This window comes from Thamnophis elegans, chromosome 3 (genome assembly GCF_009769535.1).
Source record: "Thamnophis elegans isolate rThaEle1 chromosome 3, rThaEle1.pri, whole genome shotgun sequence".
Taxonomy (NCBI): domain Eukaryota; kingdom Metazoa; phylum Chordata; class Lepidosauria; order Squamata; family Colubridae; genus Thamnophis; species Thamnophis elegans.
Window position 1 is genome coordinate 74,891,278 of NC_045543.1, and position 15,920 is coordinate 74,907,197.

Genomic DNA, 15,920 nt, shown 5'->3' on the forward strand with positions numbered 1-15,920 from the left:
GCTGCCTTTGCTCAGAGGTAGACCTCCAGTTCAAAATTAAACCCTGTCACACTATAACATATAAATGGCACCCAACAAGGGGCTAATTACCCTCTTGTTAAAGAGCCAATGGTTAACACAAAGCATGGATATGTGACAAGGAGGAATGTTTGCCAAGCTACAGAAACTAAACAGACCGGTTACCAGAAGCTTGCTAAGGCATTTCGTAGTTGTGGTGAATGTTTATAAAATCCAATGCAAAGCGTACAGGAGATGCTACACCTGGAGTGATAACTTCTTGAGGCCAGTATCTGGGTTGCTGCCCTGTCTCATTAAGATCTGAGGGATCCTTGGTGCCGTCTGAGCTTGCTTGTTTTCTTGCAGGTATTTCATTACCTAAAACCCTGACAGCCATCAGTGCTAGTAAGAAGTGGGGTTTCTCAGTTTAAATGCTAGTGGCTTTCCCTGATGTTGTTGGAGGAAATTCTTTGGTTGGGCTGGTTATTGTTGGCTTGTTTGGCAATTTCTTGATTGGGGTACTGTTACTTGATTGCTGGTCTGATGTTAATCTTGGGATCTATGCTCATCTGGATGCTGATTGCTGGTGGGGACGTCTTTTGGTCTTTTTGTCTCCTTTTTGTCTTGTTGATTGTCTCTTTTGCATAGTATGTAGCTATTGTTTATGTCTATGTGTCTATTGATGGCTAATTTGTCAGAGTGCACAGAAATTCCCTGGCGTTTTTGGATTTGGCTTGGTCTAGGATGGTCACAGTTTCCCAATTGAAACTATATGGTTTACGGTGGTTTGTGAAACTAAAACGTCCTGAAGCAGCCTAAGGAACATAGAAGATTTATTGTTTTCAAAACTAGGGCTCACAAAGAGAAGTAGTAGAGGAACAAGAGTTTTAGTAGTTTTAGGGAAGAGTGGTATAGCAAGTAGTGAGTACTAGCATTTGTAGATGTATCGTCTAGAGGCCACGTGGGGTGGAGTTGGCTTTCTGGGCTTTTGGAGCCGACTCCCCTGTATACAAGAACCAGTGACACATCTCAAAGGAAAGAGAGGCAACAGTGAGAGAGTATGAGCCAGGAGTGATTCTCTGGAGGAGTCTGAGCAGAAGTGAAGGAAAAGAGAAAGAAAATTTGAAAGCCAAGAGGGAGCTTTCAAGTAGCTTGTGCAGAAACTGAAAAAGGAGGGATGTGGACTGTTTGGAAAAATGTTGGAAAGGGCGGAGGTATCTGAGGCCGATGGGACTGAAGCCATATCTGTGCCAGTGTAATTATATGGGGTGGGGGTGGAGGAAGAAGTTCCACAGGACTTTCTTGCTATGTTTGAACATGTTAGGAATATAATCTAACTGTTGGGTTGGCAATATATAAATCATGTCACAATGTTGTACCTGTTTCTTAAATCATACTGTAAAATGTGATTGGTTGCTATTTTCCTCAATAGGCCATAAGAGGGAGTCAGAATGACTGTTAGCTCTCTGTTTGTTAGATGCTGTTAGAAAGTGCCGTGAGCTATTGTAAGTTTTGCAACTGTTAGCAAACTTTGATTACCAGACTAATTATATGATACTGGACGATGTTATTTGTATTATCCCTTAACTGAAAGACATTGATGACTGACTGACTTATCCGTGTATGACTTGGACTGTTTGATGGACTCTGATAGAACAGATGTCAAAAACACAGGGCTGGACAAAAAGGAACAAGATGGTGAAACTAGTTGCATGCTTGACAGTTACCAGTACTTAACAGGGTTATGATGGATGGCTAGATTAACTCTGTGTTGCAATTATGAGTTTTGAGATGGAGATTATGGTGCTGTGAAGGTAGCAATTCTGCAGCACTCTGAGGTCAAGCTTAGAGGCAGATTTTCCAGAATTTCATAAGACCCTAAACCTAACCCTAAGGTTGACAACGGGACTTTAAGCTTGTCATGGAACCAAAGCAGAACAAGGTGCAAAGGGCTAATTAGGCAAGACCTCAAAGAACTGCACAGTTCCTGGTCATGGTCCCAGATAGGATGAAGAATGCTCCTATGCTGCCTCAACAATCCAAAGCATCCTCAGAAACGCAAGGAAAAATCTCCATTATAGGACTGGAGGTGTGGGCCTGAAAACCACTGCTATGTGAAGTGTGGGGCGGGTGTCAAGGCTCTTCTGCAGTTGGGAATGGGCATGCTTATCACTTAAGGGAGTGCTGGTTGGCACGCCAGCAGCCTCTTCAAGCAGGTTAGGTGAGCCCACCCCCACCCCCACATAGCAAGTGCTGGTTCATGTTTGGGGAGAAGAGAAGAACAATCCAGAAGTAGCTTCCCTGGAAGTCAGGTGAAGATCCAAAGGCATGAGTTCCATCCAATAAATGCTGTGAAGGATCCAGCTGGTTGTGGGTGGTGGCTTCACCCAAGACCTTGGAAAAAACAGAGGGAACCAGGTGCTCGTAGGGAAGCCCTGGTTTTGGTGCAAAAACTAGGCAGAGGATCCAGAGAGGGGTTCAAATATATAGACATTGGCCTATTATGCTTATTGCCTTTCTCCTTTCATAACCCTGATATGATGCTTCTGATGGCTTATGCATGAAATGCTTCTTGGTCTAGAAGAAAAAGTAATCGGTAGAAATGCATCTTAGAGAGTAAGTGAAAAATACTGAGTTGAGAGCCATGGGACCAAGCAAAATGAATTTTTCTGCTCATTTTAATAAGACACAACCTGCTATATACTGTATAGAATCAGTTTCTTCCATAAAAGAGTAAAAGCCTTGCCATGTTGCAATTAAGTCAAATCAGAAACACTGTGACTAGAATACAAAAAGGTAAAATATGTAAAGCAATAATTTGCAATTCAGCCATGAAAGGAAAAAGCTTTGTGGTTTTTGTTTCCCTTTTTTATTTATACCAAGAACCATGTCTTATTACTTTAGAGTCTTCCTAAAAGAAATAGAACAGTATATCTCTGATTTTAATATCTTTTTCCTTTTCCCCCCTTCCAGCAATTACTTATCTGAAGGAATTTGCCGTTGCTTTAGGCTTTATAGTGCTTGGTTTCTTTGTCACCTTCATTGGCATCCTTCTTGTGGCAATATTTATTTCTCTTATTGGACAATCTCTTTGCTGGTATACCCACTACTATGTCGCCCATTTTCTCTACGGATCTGCAGCGCTGGCTATACTGATTTTTGTGCATACATTAGCCAAGAAATTTTATTATAAAGTAAGTACTATTATGTTTTATTACATGATTTAATTTAGCAATGATTATTTTCCTTTCATAAATGTAAAGATCTCTGTTAGATGAGTCAGACTGCTCAGTAAAACTCTTCTCTAGGCAGAAGTCTATCCCTACTTTCTGTTATTTGGTCCTTGTAGATTACATGTTTTGATATTTCCTCTAAATTCCTTAGCGAAGCAAAATTTCCAAGTGAATTTCATTATAACACAATAAGCAGTTCTCAGGCCGTATGTGAATCCCAGATCATTTTGATTGCCCTTTGACCTTCTCAAAGCTATCAGAATCCAGGGATAAAATTGTGATTTTTGACAAGATGATGCTGACCCTTCCTTAATAATTGAAACCCTAAAATAACTGTTTTAAATTTCTAGTACAGCCACATTTGTTCAAAAGTGTGATAAGATTCTGGAAAGCTGTCCTGCTGTGTTCACCTAGATTCTTCCTTATACTTGCTTTTTCTAAGGCTTCCTTTTGCAGCCCTTGTGTTTGTAGTCAGAAGTAGTAGACAATTTCTGATTGGGACAGTTCCTGTTTACACAGGAAGTGGAACTTTCTATATATTGTGTATTAAGAAGCAATTTTCTGCTCTTAAAATGCTTGATGCTTTGTCTTTAAATTTAAATCAAAAAGGATTGACATTTTTATTTTGTTTTTCTTTTCCCAGCATGCAAATGAACAGTTCCTAGGAGAACTCTTCTTTGATGTTCCACTTGCACTTTGGTCTATTTCAGGATTTCTGCTTACTTACCAAGGACTTTCGTCTGCATATGTTTGTGCAATATGTGTAGCTTTTCCACTCCTCACAAAACTAATGACCTATAAGGAATTGAAAGAAAAAGGTATGGCAACAAGACTTATCGTCCCATAGCCGAGCCAAGCCTATATTTTTGTAGCCTCTGAGAGCTGATGTTGTAAATGGTGCTGATAGTGTGATGTCTTCAGTCTGGTATTTTCAGCCCCTTTTGGAACACTTATGGCATCTATTTTGTTCTTAAAACCTCCCAAACATCCCCGTGGGAATTATTAGCTCAATTTTGGCCATTTTATTGAAATGATACATAAGATGCTATAAACTTTAAGTAAGGTTTATAGTATTCATATTTAGTCCTTATAAAACTCTAAAATGGCAAAACTGTTTTGGTGTCAGTTACTCCAGAGTATTCCAGGGCCATAAGGAGGTACTAGGAACTTTACACTTACTATAAGGCATGAGATCACAAATCCAAACACAGTTCACATGTCTGACAAGAACACTCTATGCCTTTTTTTGGCAGCCTTCTGCATAAGGAGAAGAAATAGGAAGTTGGAAAGAAAAAGCAAAATTGTCAAATTAAAAAATGTACTAGGAAGCACATCTACCAATTTTGAACTTTGGCATTGCCCAATTCTTGTTTATCCCCCTTAAAATATGTAAGCTTAGGTATCAATGTTCAGACTTTCCTGCTCCTCCTTTTAAAATTCATAATTGGTATTTATACCATAATTGGTATTGAATAAAATTGAACAAATTATTCATAATTAGCTCTTGAACATGTTTTAAAAGAATCTGTGTAACTTTCTAAAGGTCAGTTTCGTCATGCTTGGTCAACACAGCTTATTCAAATCAGTTGTTAAAATGTGCATGTGAAGCAGCTAACCTATACTACCCACCACGGATATATCTCCTCTAACTTGGTTTTTAATTGGAAGCAAAAACAAACACGTTTACTGCACATCATTTATTGAGTGATGTTACAAATGATACATATTTTATCCAAGTGGTTTAAATTTACTAGAGGTAATGAGCCAATATAGCAGACAGAGGAGTAAGATAAGAGGGTTAAGAATGGTGAAATGCAAATGAAATATAATAGAAGGGGAAAGGTGAGCAATATTGATTGGCAATTGCTATTAGAAAGAACAGGAAGCTCCTGTTCATATTGTATTGTGTAAATGTGGTGTACGTCTAAGTTTTGTATGTGTGTGTATTTTACATGTTTGTAAATTTAAAAAAAGATACATATTTTTCCCAATTTACTTGCATTTTGCTGTTGTTGAGACTCCAATGTGGCTCTCAATGTTTGTTCCAGTTTGCCTGAAAGTAATTTCCACTCAACTCAGGGTATCAGGAAACAGACATACCAATTTATAAGAAATGCACAAATTTGTTTTGTGGGCTTTTTATAGGGCTTTCTGTTCTGGCCAAAAGAATAATTCATGCTATGATGAAATGACATACTATACCAAATTTGTACCATCAATTATCAAATCCCTTATTTATCAATCAGAAATAAAGAACCTTGAGTTAGCCTTTTTCTTCCACACAGTTACTACTCTCTTATCAACTTAACTTAAAGAATGCATGAATTACATACCTGGTTGGTCTTTTGTGCCTTGATGTACAGATTTACATAAATAGCTGGGTTTTTTAAAATGATTTAAAAAATCTGGTTGATTTACTTTTTAAACCATTCTTCATGTGATTGAAAGAATATGTAAAATAAATGTATCTACTTTGTAAGAAAACTTCAATCTGTTGGCTTTCAGATGAGTTAGAATTATACTCTCGTAATCACTGGAAGGCACTGAGGCATGGGAAATTATTTTAAAAATTAGTGTCTGTAATTTCTTTCTCCACTTGCATGTCCAGACTTGTTCCATTGTTCCCCTTCTTGAGTAATTATATCTTGAGCTGAAGACTTGCTGGCATATCCACTTTTTAAAATGGTAGTACTAGAGCTATGATGATTCATATTGTCAGAAAATCTGGTTAGCCTGCTTTTTAAGCCATTGTTTAATCTGTTAAGTCATCTTACCTGTTTTGTAAGAAAAACACAATAATTGCCTTCAAACAGAATTATATTGACATAATACTGTACCAGATAACTTCTAGAATGCTCTGAGTTGGAAGGTGGCTAAAGTCGATAGCTACAATTTCTACATTGTAATCGGTTTATGTCTCTGTTACAGGTGCTACAATGAAATTTGTAACAGTTTATCTCCTGGGAATGTTTATTCCATACCTCTATTTAATGTACCTTCTCCGGCTTGTATTTGAAATCCTAATTCCCATTATGGGGCGCAGTGGTTCTGAAGCTCCACCAGATGTAGTCATGGGTATTTTCGTCCTTGCAATATGCATATTTCTGTCTTCCTATTTGGTAAGATAATTTTAAAGGCTTGAATTCTATGCTTGAACTTATTTGATAACTTTTGAACAGTATATTTAAACATGTGTCCTGTCAGTGTTCTCACCTGAGGAAAGAAGGCACCATCAGCATGAAAACATTTGCTATGAAGGAGCAAATACAATCAAAAAAGGAATTTTTTAACTGCAAGCAGAATTGCAATTAATGGAGGTATCTGGGAAGATTTTGAGGTGCATATCTTGCTATCTTGCATGTATACAATGGAGAAGACACAGACAGACAGGCAACATTTCCTTTCTTATTCCAGCCTCCTCCTTCTGATATTCGAAAGCAATCTTACTTTTTCAGTAAGCATGTCTGTGGTTGGACTTTGTATTTTATCAATCAAATCTCCAAATGCCCAATTAGGGTCTCTCTTCTATACAATATCTAGTTAGAAATTTCCTGTGGCAAAAATTTGAAATCAGACAATACATTTGTGCTGTACTCAATTCTTTTTTAGTCATTAAAAATAATTTGCAGTAATAGACTGGTTTGTCAGATGAGGTACAATTTCCCTTAGGTTGAATGTGAGAACTGTGTTAGCATTCCTTTTGCATCTGAGTATTGTCTCTTGGCTTCCCCTTATTCTCACAAAAACTAAAAGGGAAAAAGACCCAGAAGAACATAGAGAAGTCAAGCTCAAAAATTATGAGACATTTAGCTGTATCTTGTGGATAATTTTCCATTCTGTGAACTGAGGTGACCACATATTTCAGTTCCAAATAACCATTTATAGCTCTCATTCTTCTCCATGTCCTCTACCTTTTGTGAATTTTCATTTGTGCAAGGCAGGGAGTGCAGTTCAAGATCTATGCAAATATGTTTATTTTCATTTTTTCATTTTCATTTCATACAGTCAGATGTATACTGTGCATGACTGGGGCCATATAACATTGGGCAATAAACACAGCCATCCTTGTCGAAAATACTCCCCAAAATACAAAACCAATATACCACTTCAACCCTCCATACACCCTTTCTTTCTCCCCCCTCCAACTTTACTTTCTCCCCTCCAACATTCCCCTCTCCTACTTTCCCTCCCCCTCTATCACTCCTTTCTCCCAATACACTCCCTCCCTTCCATCTCACCCTCCTTCCGATCCTCTCTCCCACCCTCTCTACCCCTCCCTCTTCTTTCCCTCTGCTCCTCCCTTCGGTGTATTTCTACTATCTATCGATATATTCAGCTTCTTATTTTTACACTAAAATTAAAAAAAAGCAACAGTATACAAGTGCAATCATGTTACTTTAAAATCTGGCACATACTATATTTCCCCCCTCCCCCCTCCCCCCTATGACCCCACCTCCCTTCCCCCCTCCCGACTTCCCAGAGCCCGTACACGGTATAGCTTTTTATCAAACACAGTCTAAGATGTATTAAAACCAAGAAAATTAAAAAATAAAAAAAATAAAAAGGGGGGGGGAAGAAAAAAAAAGAAAGAGAAGAAAAAAAGTCAGTAAAATCTCTGTGTTGAACTCAGCTTCTTACCATTACACAAACTTTAAGCAGTTTACATTGTTCCTGATCTTAATTGTTTGGTTACCTGCAGGATTTCCCCAGAAGTTATTTGTTGATTCAACTTTTGCCTGTACTCTTCTCTAGCTAGGGGCCTTATCTCTTTATCTAAGTATCTGTCTATTTCTAAACCCTTAATTTTGTCCCCTTTGTACCTCCTTCCCTCTATAACACAATTTGAATACATTTCAAATTTTTCTTTGGGTTTCCTCTTCCAACTCTTTTCATTTTTGCCCTTGTTTATGTCAATATATTTATTTTTTTATATTCATCAGTACTCCTCTCATATATGCTTTACTTACATCTCCTACAAATTCCCTGAATATACCCTTATTCGTATTCAGAACAAAGTATTCAGATAGCAATTTTTTACAATCATTAATATACTTTTCATATCAAAATAAACTCCCATTCGACCTCCAAGACCTTCTTGCCTGCACTACCCTTCCCAATTCCGTCCAGACTGGGTTATGATCCAAGAGAACCCTCGCCGCAATCTTTGTCTTCTTCACCCTAGAAGATAAATCATTAGTAATTTGTATAAAATTCGAAGTTGTCCATCAAGTCTTTTTCCCTTCTAGAATTAGGTCTAATGCGATATATCTTCCAAAGGGATCTGCTTCAGTTCACTCAGCCTTAATATCTTTTCTTAAGTATACAACTATACCATTTTTCTTTTGCGTAGCAGAGGTCACAAAATATTGACCAAGTTCGAGGTTGAACAGATATTTTGGATCAGTTAGTTTAATATGAATTTCTTGCAAACAAATTATATCGTTCTTGAACTGTTTGAGAGAGTAAAATATTTTCTTTCTCTTCTGCAAAGAGTTCAGACATGTCTTCTTGATCAATGGCCGATGATTATTGAGGTTGTTGCAATCTGCCTTGTTTTCCCATTCGTCTGGTAGTCGTACAGCTAGGTCTTTGTTCTCTGGTCCCTTACCCTTCCGGAAGGAGGAGATGGTACTTTCTGTCTGGTAGTTGTGTGATTTGCTGTTTATCTTGTCCTTCTCGTAGTCTTTCTCCAGATCCAGATGATTCAGGGTGTCCCACCTTCAGGGTCTTATGATAGAAATCTCGGGCTTCCCATACAGAGTTGAGATGATATTTTTGCTTATCAAATGTAATTATAATACCAAATGGCACATCCCATCTATACTGTATCTGACGGTTTCTGAGTTCTTCCACTAGAAAAGCATAATCTCTCCTGGCTCTTAGCATTTGGGGTGGTATTTCTTTCAAGACAATCAAGTCCTGTCCGCCAATTTGTAGCCTGGTATTATAAAACTCTTGTAGTATCATGTTTCTAGACTCTCTTGTAGTAAAATATATAATTACATCTCGAGGAAGTTGTCTCTGTTTTGCCACCCAAGAGTTAATGCGATAAATTTTTTCGATCTGCCAGTCAAAGTTGATCCCCGGTCTTCCCACCAGACGGTTAAAGGCCTCTGAGAAAATCTGCTTCAAGTTCTCCTGTTCGTTTTCACGCAGCCCCCTGACTCTTAATGCAAGCTCCATCTGTTTGTAGTGTATCATAACAATTTGTTTTTCTGCGTTTTCAACTTTTTGTTGCACCACTTCAATTTTGGATGTCAAGTTAGTGTTGGCTTCATCAAGAACCTCTAGCTTATCTTCCATTCCAGCAACATATTCTGTCAATACAGTTACAAGTCCCACCATATCGTCCTTTGTTTTGGCAATCCTAGTATCAAGCTTATCATATAAGTCTGCATTAAATTTCTTTATCTCCTCTCTAAATTCTCTAAGAGTCTCAAAAAAAAATCTTTCGTTAGCGAATCTCCAGTAGGGGGCGTAAAGGGTAAAAGCTGCAGCTTTGTGCCAAGTGTGTGAGGTGTATTCCTAACAGGACGTCTCCCCAACTTTGATTTTGATGCCATTATTTCTTTTCTTCAAACAATTATTCAACAATTATTCAAACTCTGCTGGCCCGTTGTGTAGCTTGCGAGAGAAGAAAGTATTAAGTCCCCCCTTTATTTGTTCTTAGAAGTTTTTCAAAAGGTTTCAGAAAAGAGCATTGTAACAAAGCAAGTTTCAAAAGATTAGCATTGTAATGAAACAGTTCATATTCATCTCTGTTTAGAATGTCTCTATGTTAACAAGGAGGCTTTTACAGCTTTTAAAAGTTGATAAGAAAAAAAAATCTTGGAAGCTCTTCAGAAAAACAAAACTAATTAGTCAGAGAATGCTATCTGGCTGTTCCTTTGATCTTTCTCTCTGTCGGACAGTTAAGAATGTGGCATCCGCCATTTTAGGAGCTTATTTTTTTAGAAACCCGATGCACAAAGAAAGCTCTTTCTTTTTTTAAAAAATAAAAAAAGGACAGATAAGGTTCTCGGGTACGGACTCTGCTTGTATTAATCTCAAATAGATATATCAAAAATTGTCCTAAGCGGGGGTTCCTTACTTTGCGCCGTAGTGGTTATGGCTGAAGTTCCTGGCTCGGAGGTGTGATTCAGCCTTCGGTAGGCCCCCCTTCCGTTCGCAGCAAAAAAAAAAAAAGCTGCAAACTTCAAAGAAAAGCTCTTGCCAGCTGGATCTCTCTCTCATCTTCTTTGCCTGAAGAATGAGTTTATCTACCAGGTATTTAGGCAGAAAACGCAGCCAGGGACACTGTTCCCTCTAAGGTGCGCGCGTGCGCGGCCGCGCACATCGCTAGAAACCTCCGCGCAGAGATTTCTAACTGCCGCGCAGAGCTTTCTACCAAAGCAAACGTGGGGAAGTCCTTTGCAGGCAGCTAGAACTGGCCGCCTGCAAAGGACCTCCCCAGACTTGTTTTGATGAGCCGCCAGTCCTCTTGCTTCTTCTCCTTCACCAGCAAAGCTCCCGCAGTGGTGCCTCTCTCTCCACGCGGAGCACCTGAGCTGGCCCCCGCGTTATCCCTCCCCCTTCCTCCTCTGCCGTGCTTTTGAGGCCGCGGGAGCTAGTAGGAAAGCGGCGGAGGTGGAGGCGATGGCAGGGATAACCCAGAGCCCAGCTGAGGTGCTCCGAGCGGAGGGGGAGGCACCACCGCTGCTGCTTTGCCGGTGAAGGAGAAGGAGCAAGAGGACTGGCGGCTTTGAAATGGTCCCGCCGGCTGCAGATTTGATTCAGCGTAAGCAGGGGCCGAACACATGCTGAGCCGACTTTGCGCAGTGAGGCGGAGTAATTCAACCCCCCCAAAGAACACGTGTCTCTGTGTGTGTGTGTGTGTGTGTGTGAGAGAGAGAGAGAGAGAGAGAGAGAGAGAGTTGGATCAAAATTGGTGGCCAAAGGAGTGGAGGGAGGGAGGGAGGGAGGGAAGGAAGGAAGGAAGGAAGGAAGGAAGGAAGCCCTGCCCCCTGTGAAAAAAACTGAAGATGGAGCAGTGAATGAATAAGCCATAAAAGCAACAAACAGTTAATGCGTAAGTAAGCTGAGGAGGAAGTTCTCAACTAAGGAAGCAATATTAGAAAGAAATATAAAAAGCTCAATATGCCAAAACACTTATTTTAGTCTTCATTTAATTACTTGTATTGTAGTCTGATGTAACATCTTTTTAAAGTTAACGTTAGTTAGAAAAGATAGGGTACAAAACTTAAATAATAAAAAAAATTCTACATTCATTTTGAAAAATAAATGCAATACTTGGTTAATTTCATATCTTTATTTAAAATAGTTTTGGCATGGCATATCATTTTATTGACTCAGTTGGAAATGATGTGGATGTTGTATCTGATTCTGAGGCATATATATTCTTAAGTAACATAACATATAGCATATTGTCCAAACTTGCTAGACTATTTAATTGATCTTATTACTTTAAAGGGGGAGAGTTTCATGATAAATTATTTTATTACATTTATGTTGTATTTATATATTATATTTATTACATTTATATTCCACATTATATATTTGTATTGTTATTTTAGTGTTTATTGTCAATTTTGATAGATATATTGATATATCAATACTGATTTTAATCATACTAAATAACAATTACTGCTATTATTTATCAGCATTAAATATTTACATTTTTAATATCGAGAGTCATATTTTAGAATAATAGGATTATCTTTTAATAGGATAATTGGCAAAATCTAATTCAAATGTGATGGGTTGCATTCCAAAGGAATGTGAGAGGACAGGTTGCCTGCAAAATGCCAGGACCCAGGACCTGTTGGTGCCATGTCTCTCTCTAGCCAGTCTAATGATCTAAAAGCTGAGCAGAAGTCTTTTTTTTTTCAGGGTGAGCGGAAAAGTATAGTGTTTGAGTAGCACATTTTCATGCCTGGCATTCATCAGTGGGGGCAGCCTGATGACTGAAACCTCGCTCACAATTGGTGCTCGGCGCTTGGAATGTTGTGCAAATGTCCAGCAGACGAGACAGAAGTTCAAACTGTTGCTCTCTTAGGTGCTCAGGCATGAAACTGTGCCGCTCAAACACTATACTTTTCCGCTCACCCTGAAAAAAAATTAGAGGGAACATTGGCCAGGGACCCGGGGGCAGCTCGTTAAGCTGCCCCCATCAGCAAGGTCCCGCCCCGGAAGCCCGAAGATCTATGGAATGGGCTTGGAAGTAGAAATAAATCAAAATTCTGTAACAGAAAATAAAGTTTTGTGCCTTTTTTGTTGCAAATTATGTCTGCCCTCTTAATTGATCAATAGATCTTTGCAGCTTATTTAGCACCTGCCAAGGGTACTAAATTTCAGGACATTTTCCTGACCCCACCGCCATCACTTCTGAGAATTGGTTAAGATATCTTTGGAGCTTTAAAGACTAAACCTTATTTTAGTTTCTTTAAACTATGATGTTCATAAAGTCATGTTTTGTAGAACAATAGGAAATGTGTACTTGGCTTTTTCATCCATCTCTCAGTCAAGGGCAGGACAAAATCAAATGCCTGTGCTACAAGAAACATTGCGGGTGGATTTAGGGAAGTCACTAGCTTTCAACATGATCTCTGATTCGCCACAAACTTAAAAAATTAAAATTAAATTGTATGTGGAAAGATACGTTTTAAAGAAATAAAATGGTTTGTTTCAACACATTTAACATTTAAGTTTGCTTGACACACTTATTTTCTAGAAATACAGTAATTCAGTAAAAGTAATTGCTTTCTTTTATTTCCCATTTTTTTCTAGCTCAGCTTTATTTATCTGTCCAGAAGCACAAAGTTGACCTTAATATCTTTGACAACTATTTTTATAGTCACATTTATCCTTGTTTCCAGTGGAATCTTCTTCCCTTTCAGTTCGGATTTGGCAAACCCGAGGCCTAAGCGAATGCTTCTTCAGGTAAAAAGTGTTTCTGAATTTGCAAGGAAATGTATGATTTGTTTTTGCTTTTTTAAGACTCTCCTTTGAAAGGAGGAGTACTTTGCCTTAAATCCAGTGATTTGAAATTAATATGTGTACTTTATTTTCATCAACCTCAATCTCAGATGTGCTTATCTTGCACTCTTCAATATGCCATTTTACCTCAGCCTTTGGATCGTGTCATCCCTGGAACTGGGAAAGAAGAATCAGAAAGAAATCTTCACTGATACTGCCCAATTATTTCATGGTTTAATATAAGAGGGTGTCTTGGCAACTTGGTTCCTATATAAAATAGGAAAAGACAATCCAAATGTCTTATAATCACAAATCTCTAGTCAGATCTCTGACTGATTTTTGTGAGAGTTCTATTTCTTACACAGCTGTAGTTATCAATTTACAATCTGCCCCTTATGTGAAATGGAAGTGGCCCAGAGGAATTCAGTAGAAATTCTTGTTCTTCATCTCCAGAGGTGCATCTGTAACAGCTGTCATCAAACCTTTTGAAACCAACACATTATCCCATTAAATCCAGGGCTTGGAAAGATGTAGTCAAAATGCCCAAGAAAACTAATCCAAATGGCGAAATATGTGGCTAAGGTTGCCCTGAGGTTTGGAGGCAAAACTTACAAAACTGAAATGAGGACATTGCTTGTATGTTCATGTACCCACTAATAGTTCATTTCCAACTTCATGTCTGATGCAGTTAACATTAATTGATAAATACGATTCTTGCTGAAAACTCTAAATTGACAAGTACTTATATGAAACTGGATTTTACAAGAAGACCTTCATACTATTGGGACATGATCAAGTGAGGCAGTGCTTAAGCAAATGAAAGAAAACAGAATATCGTAACCTCTCAAAAGTATAGAACTGGGATATAGCAACGCACACTTCAAAGCGGCCTTTGAAATACCTACTCAGGTTAATAATACATTTCAGCCAGGAGTTATGTTGTAATGGCTCAATATTATACTATCAGCTAGATCAGTGGTAGTCAACCTGGTCCCTACCGCCCACTAGTGGACATTCCAGCTTTCATGGTGGGCGGTAGGGGTTTGCTGTAACTCTGCTTTATAAATTTTATAAAGTAAAGTTACTTCCCTCCTTTATAAATCACCATTACTGTGGAACTGGTGGGTGGTTAGAACATTTTAATACTACCAGAAATACAAAAGTGGGCGGTAGGTATAAAAAAGTTGACTACCCCTGAGCTAGATAGAAGATTTCATTTCATTTTATATGCAGAAAGATTCTGTCCTTATAAAGATGTGAACATTGAAACAAACTCATATTCTGTTGTACAATAGCTTTTACCATGCATATGTTTAGCATAAACATTTATTACCATCCTTTTACTGGCAAGATATCAAGGTAACTCTTGACTGTTGCAACATTTGTTTTTGAAACGTATAAAACTTGCACATGGTAGCAAACTACAGCTAGTCCTGGAGTTGCCACCGCTATTGGAACTGGAATTTTCATTGTGGTCAAGTGACTGGACCCAATTTTACAACCATTTTATGATGGTTGAAAGATAAATCGCATGATTATAAATGCAAATCCAGCTTAACCAATGTCAGTTTTTGCCGGAAACTGGCAAAAAAAGGTCACACATTGTGATCATGTGATCACACGATATTGTGACCAATTGTAAGTGCAACCTAATTGCCAAGCACCCAAATTATGAACATGTGACCATAGGAGTGGGGCAGTGGTAATAAATTCAAATTTATAGTGTAACTTTTTTGGAGGCCAACAGTAATTGTTAAGCAAACGGATGTAAGTTTGTCTTATCTGTACCAGTACCTGTAAATGATTTTATTTGATTAAGAAGAAATGGAAATGGAGGTGTCCTACAGATCAAAACAATTACTTAAATCAACCTACAGAAATATTAGGCATTTCCCCACATTTGCTGGCTGGTTAGATGTTCAGTACAACCAAAGTACTATGTGTTAAAATGGGTGGAATAAAACAGCAATAAAAGGGCCTGTCAACTTAGATCTGTTAAATAAATAAAAGTGTGGTTTCCTAACAGGCGTGCCTTCTAATGCGGTATGTACATACTGTATGTTAAGTCCCTTTAAAGCAAAGTCTTGTAAAGCGATTCACATAACAATACGTATAAAGCTACAACCCTGTGTAGACATTTAAAACAAACAAATAATTTAATTTAGGAATATCAATCATGTAGTTCAAGTTATTAACTTCCTAATTTGGCCTTTAAATCTTATGTACATTTGAATTAATTTTTGTTGACTTTAAAGTACCTTATTTTTTGGAGTATAAGACGCACCTTTTTCCCTCAAAAAAAAAAAAAACAACCCTGAAAATCTGGGTACGTTTTATACACTGAATACAGCATTTTTTGCCTCCTGAAACCCTGCCCCCTTCACCAAAATGGCCATGCATAGCTTGAAGGAGGCTTTCAGAAAGCTCCTGGGGGCTGGGGAGGGCAAAAGTGAGCAAACAACAGCCTGTTTTTTTGGCTCAATTTCCCCCTCCCAGCCCCCAGAGCACTCTATAAGCTTCCTAATGCCCTTTTTTGACAAAAAATGGGCCCATTTTTGCAAAAAATTGGCCTTTTTTGCTCGTTTCCCCCCATTCCCCAGGAACATTCTACAAGCTTCCTAAGGGCTATTCATGTCCTTTTTTTGGAAAAAAAATGGGCCCGGTTTCACAAAAAACGGGCCGTTTTGGGGTGGTTTGCAGAGTGCAAAAAATTTT

At 38.3% G+C, this 15,920-nt stretch overlaps 1 protein-coding gene across 1 annotated transcript in view; it reads left to right on the forward strand.

Moving 5' to 3' along the window:
- ERMP1 (endoplasmic reticulum metallopeptidase 1) overlaps nt 1-15,920 on the forward strand; it is a 37,395-nt gene that overhangs the window by 13,155 nt on the left and 8,320 nt on the right. Inside the window, exons 8-11 of the mRNA XM_032213834.1 lie at nt 2,971-3,191; nt 3,874-4,048; nt 6,159-6,349; nt 13,017-13,169. Of these exons, the coding sequence (XP_032069725.1) occupies nt 2,971-3,191; nt 3,874-4,048; nt 6,159-6,349; nt 13,017-13,169 (740 nt within the window). The remainder of the gene's footprint in view (nt 1-2,970; nt 3,192-3,873; nt 4,049-6,158; nt 6,350-13,016; nt 13,170-15,920) is intronic.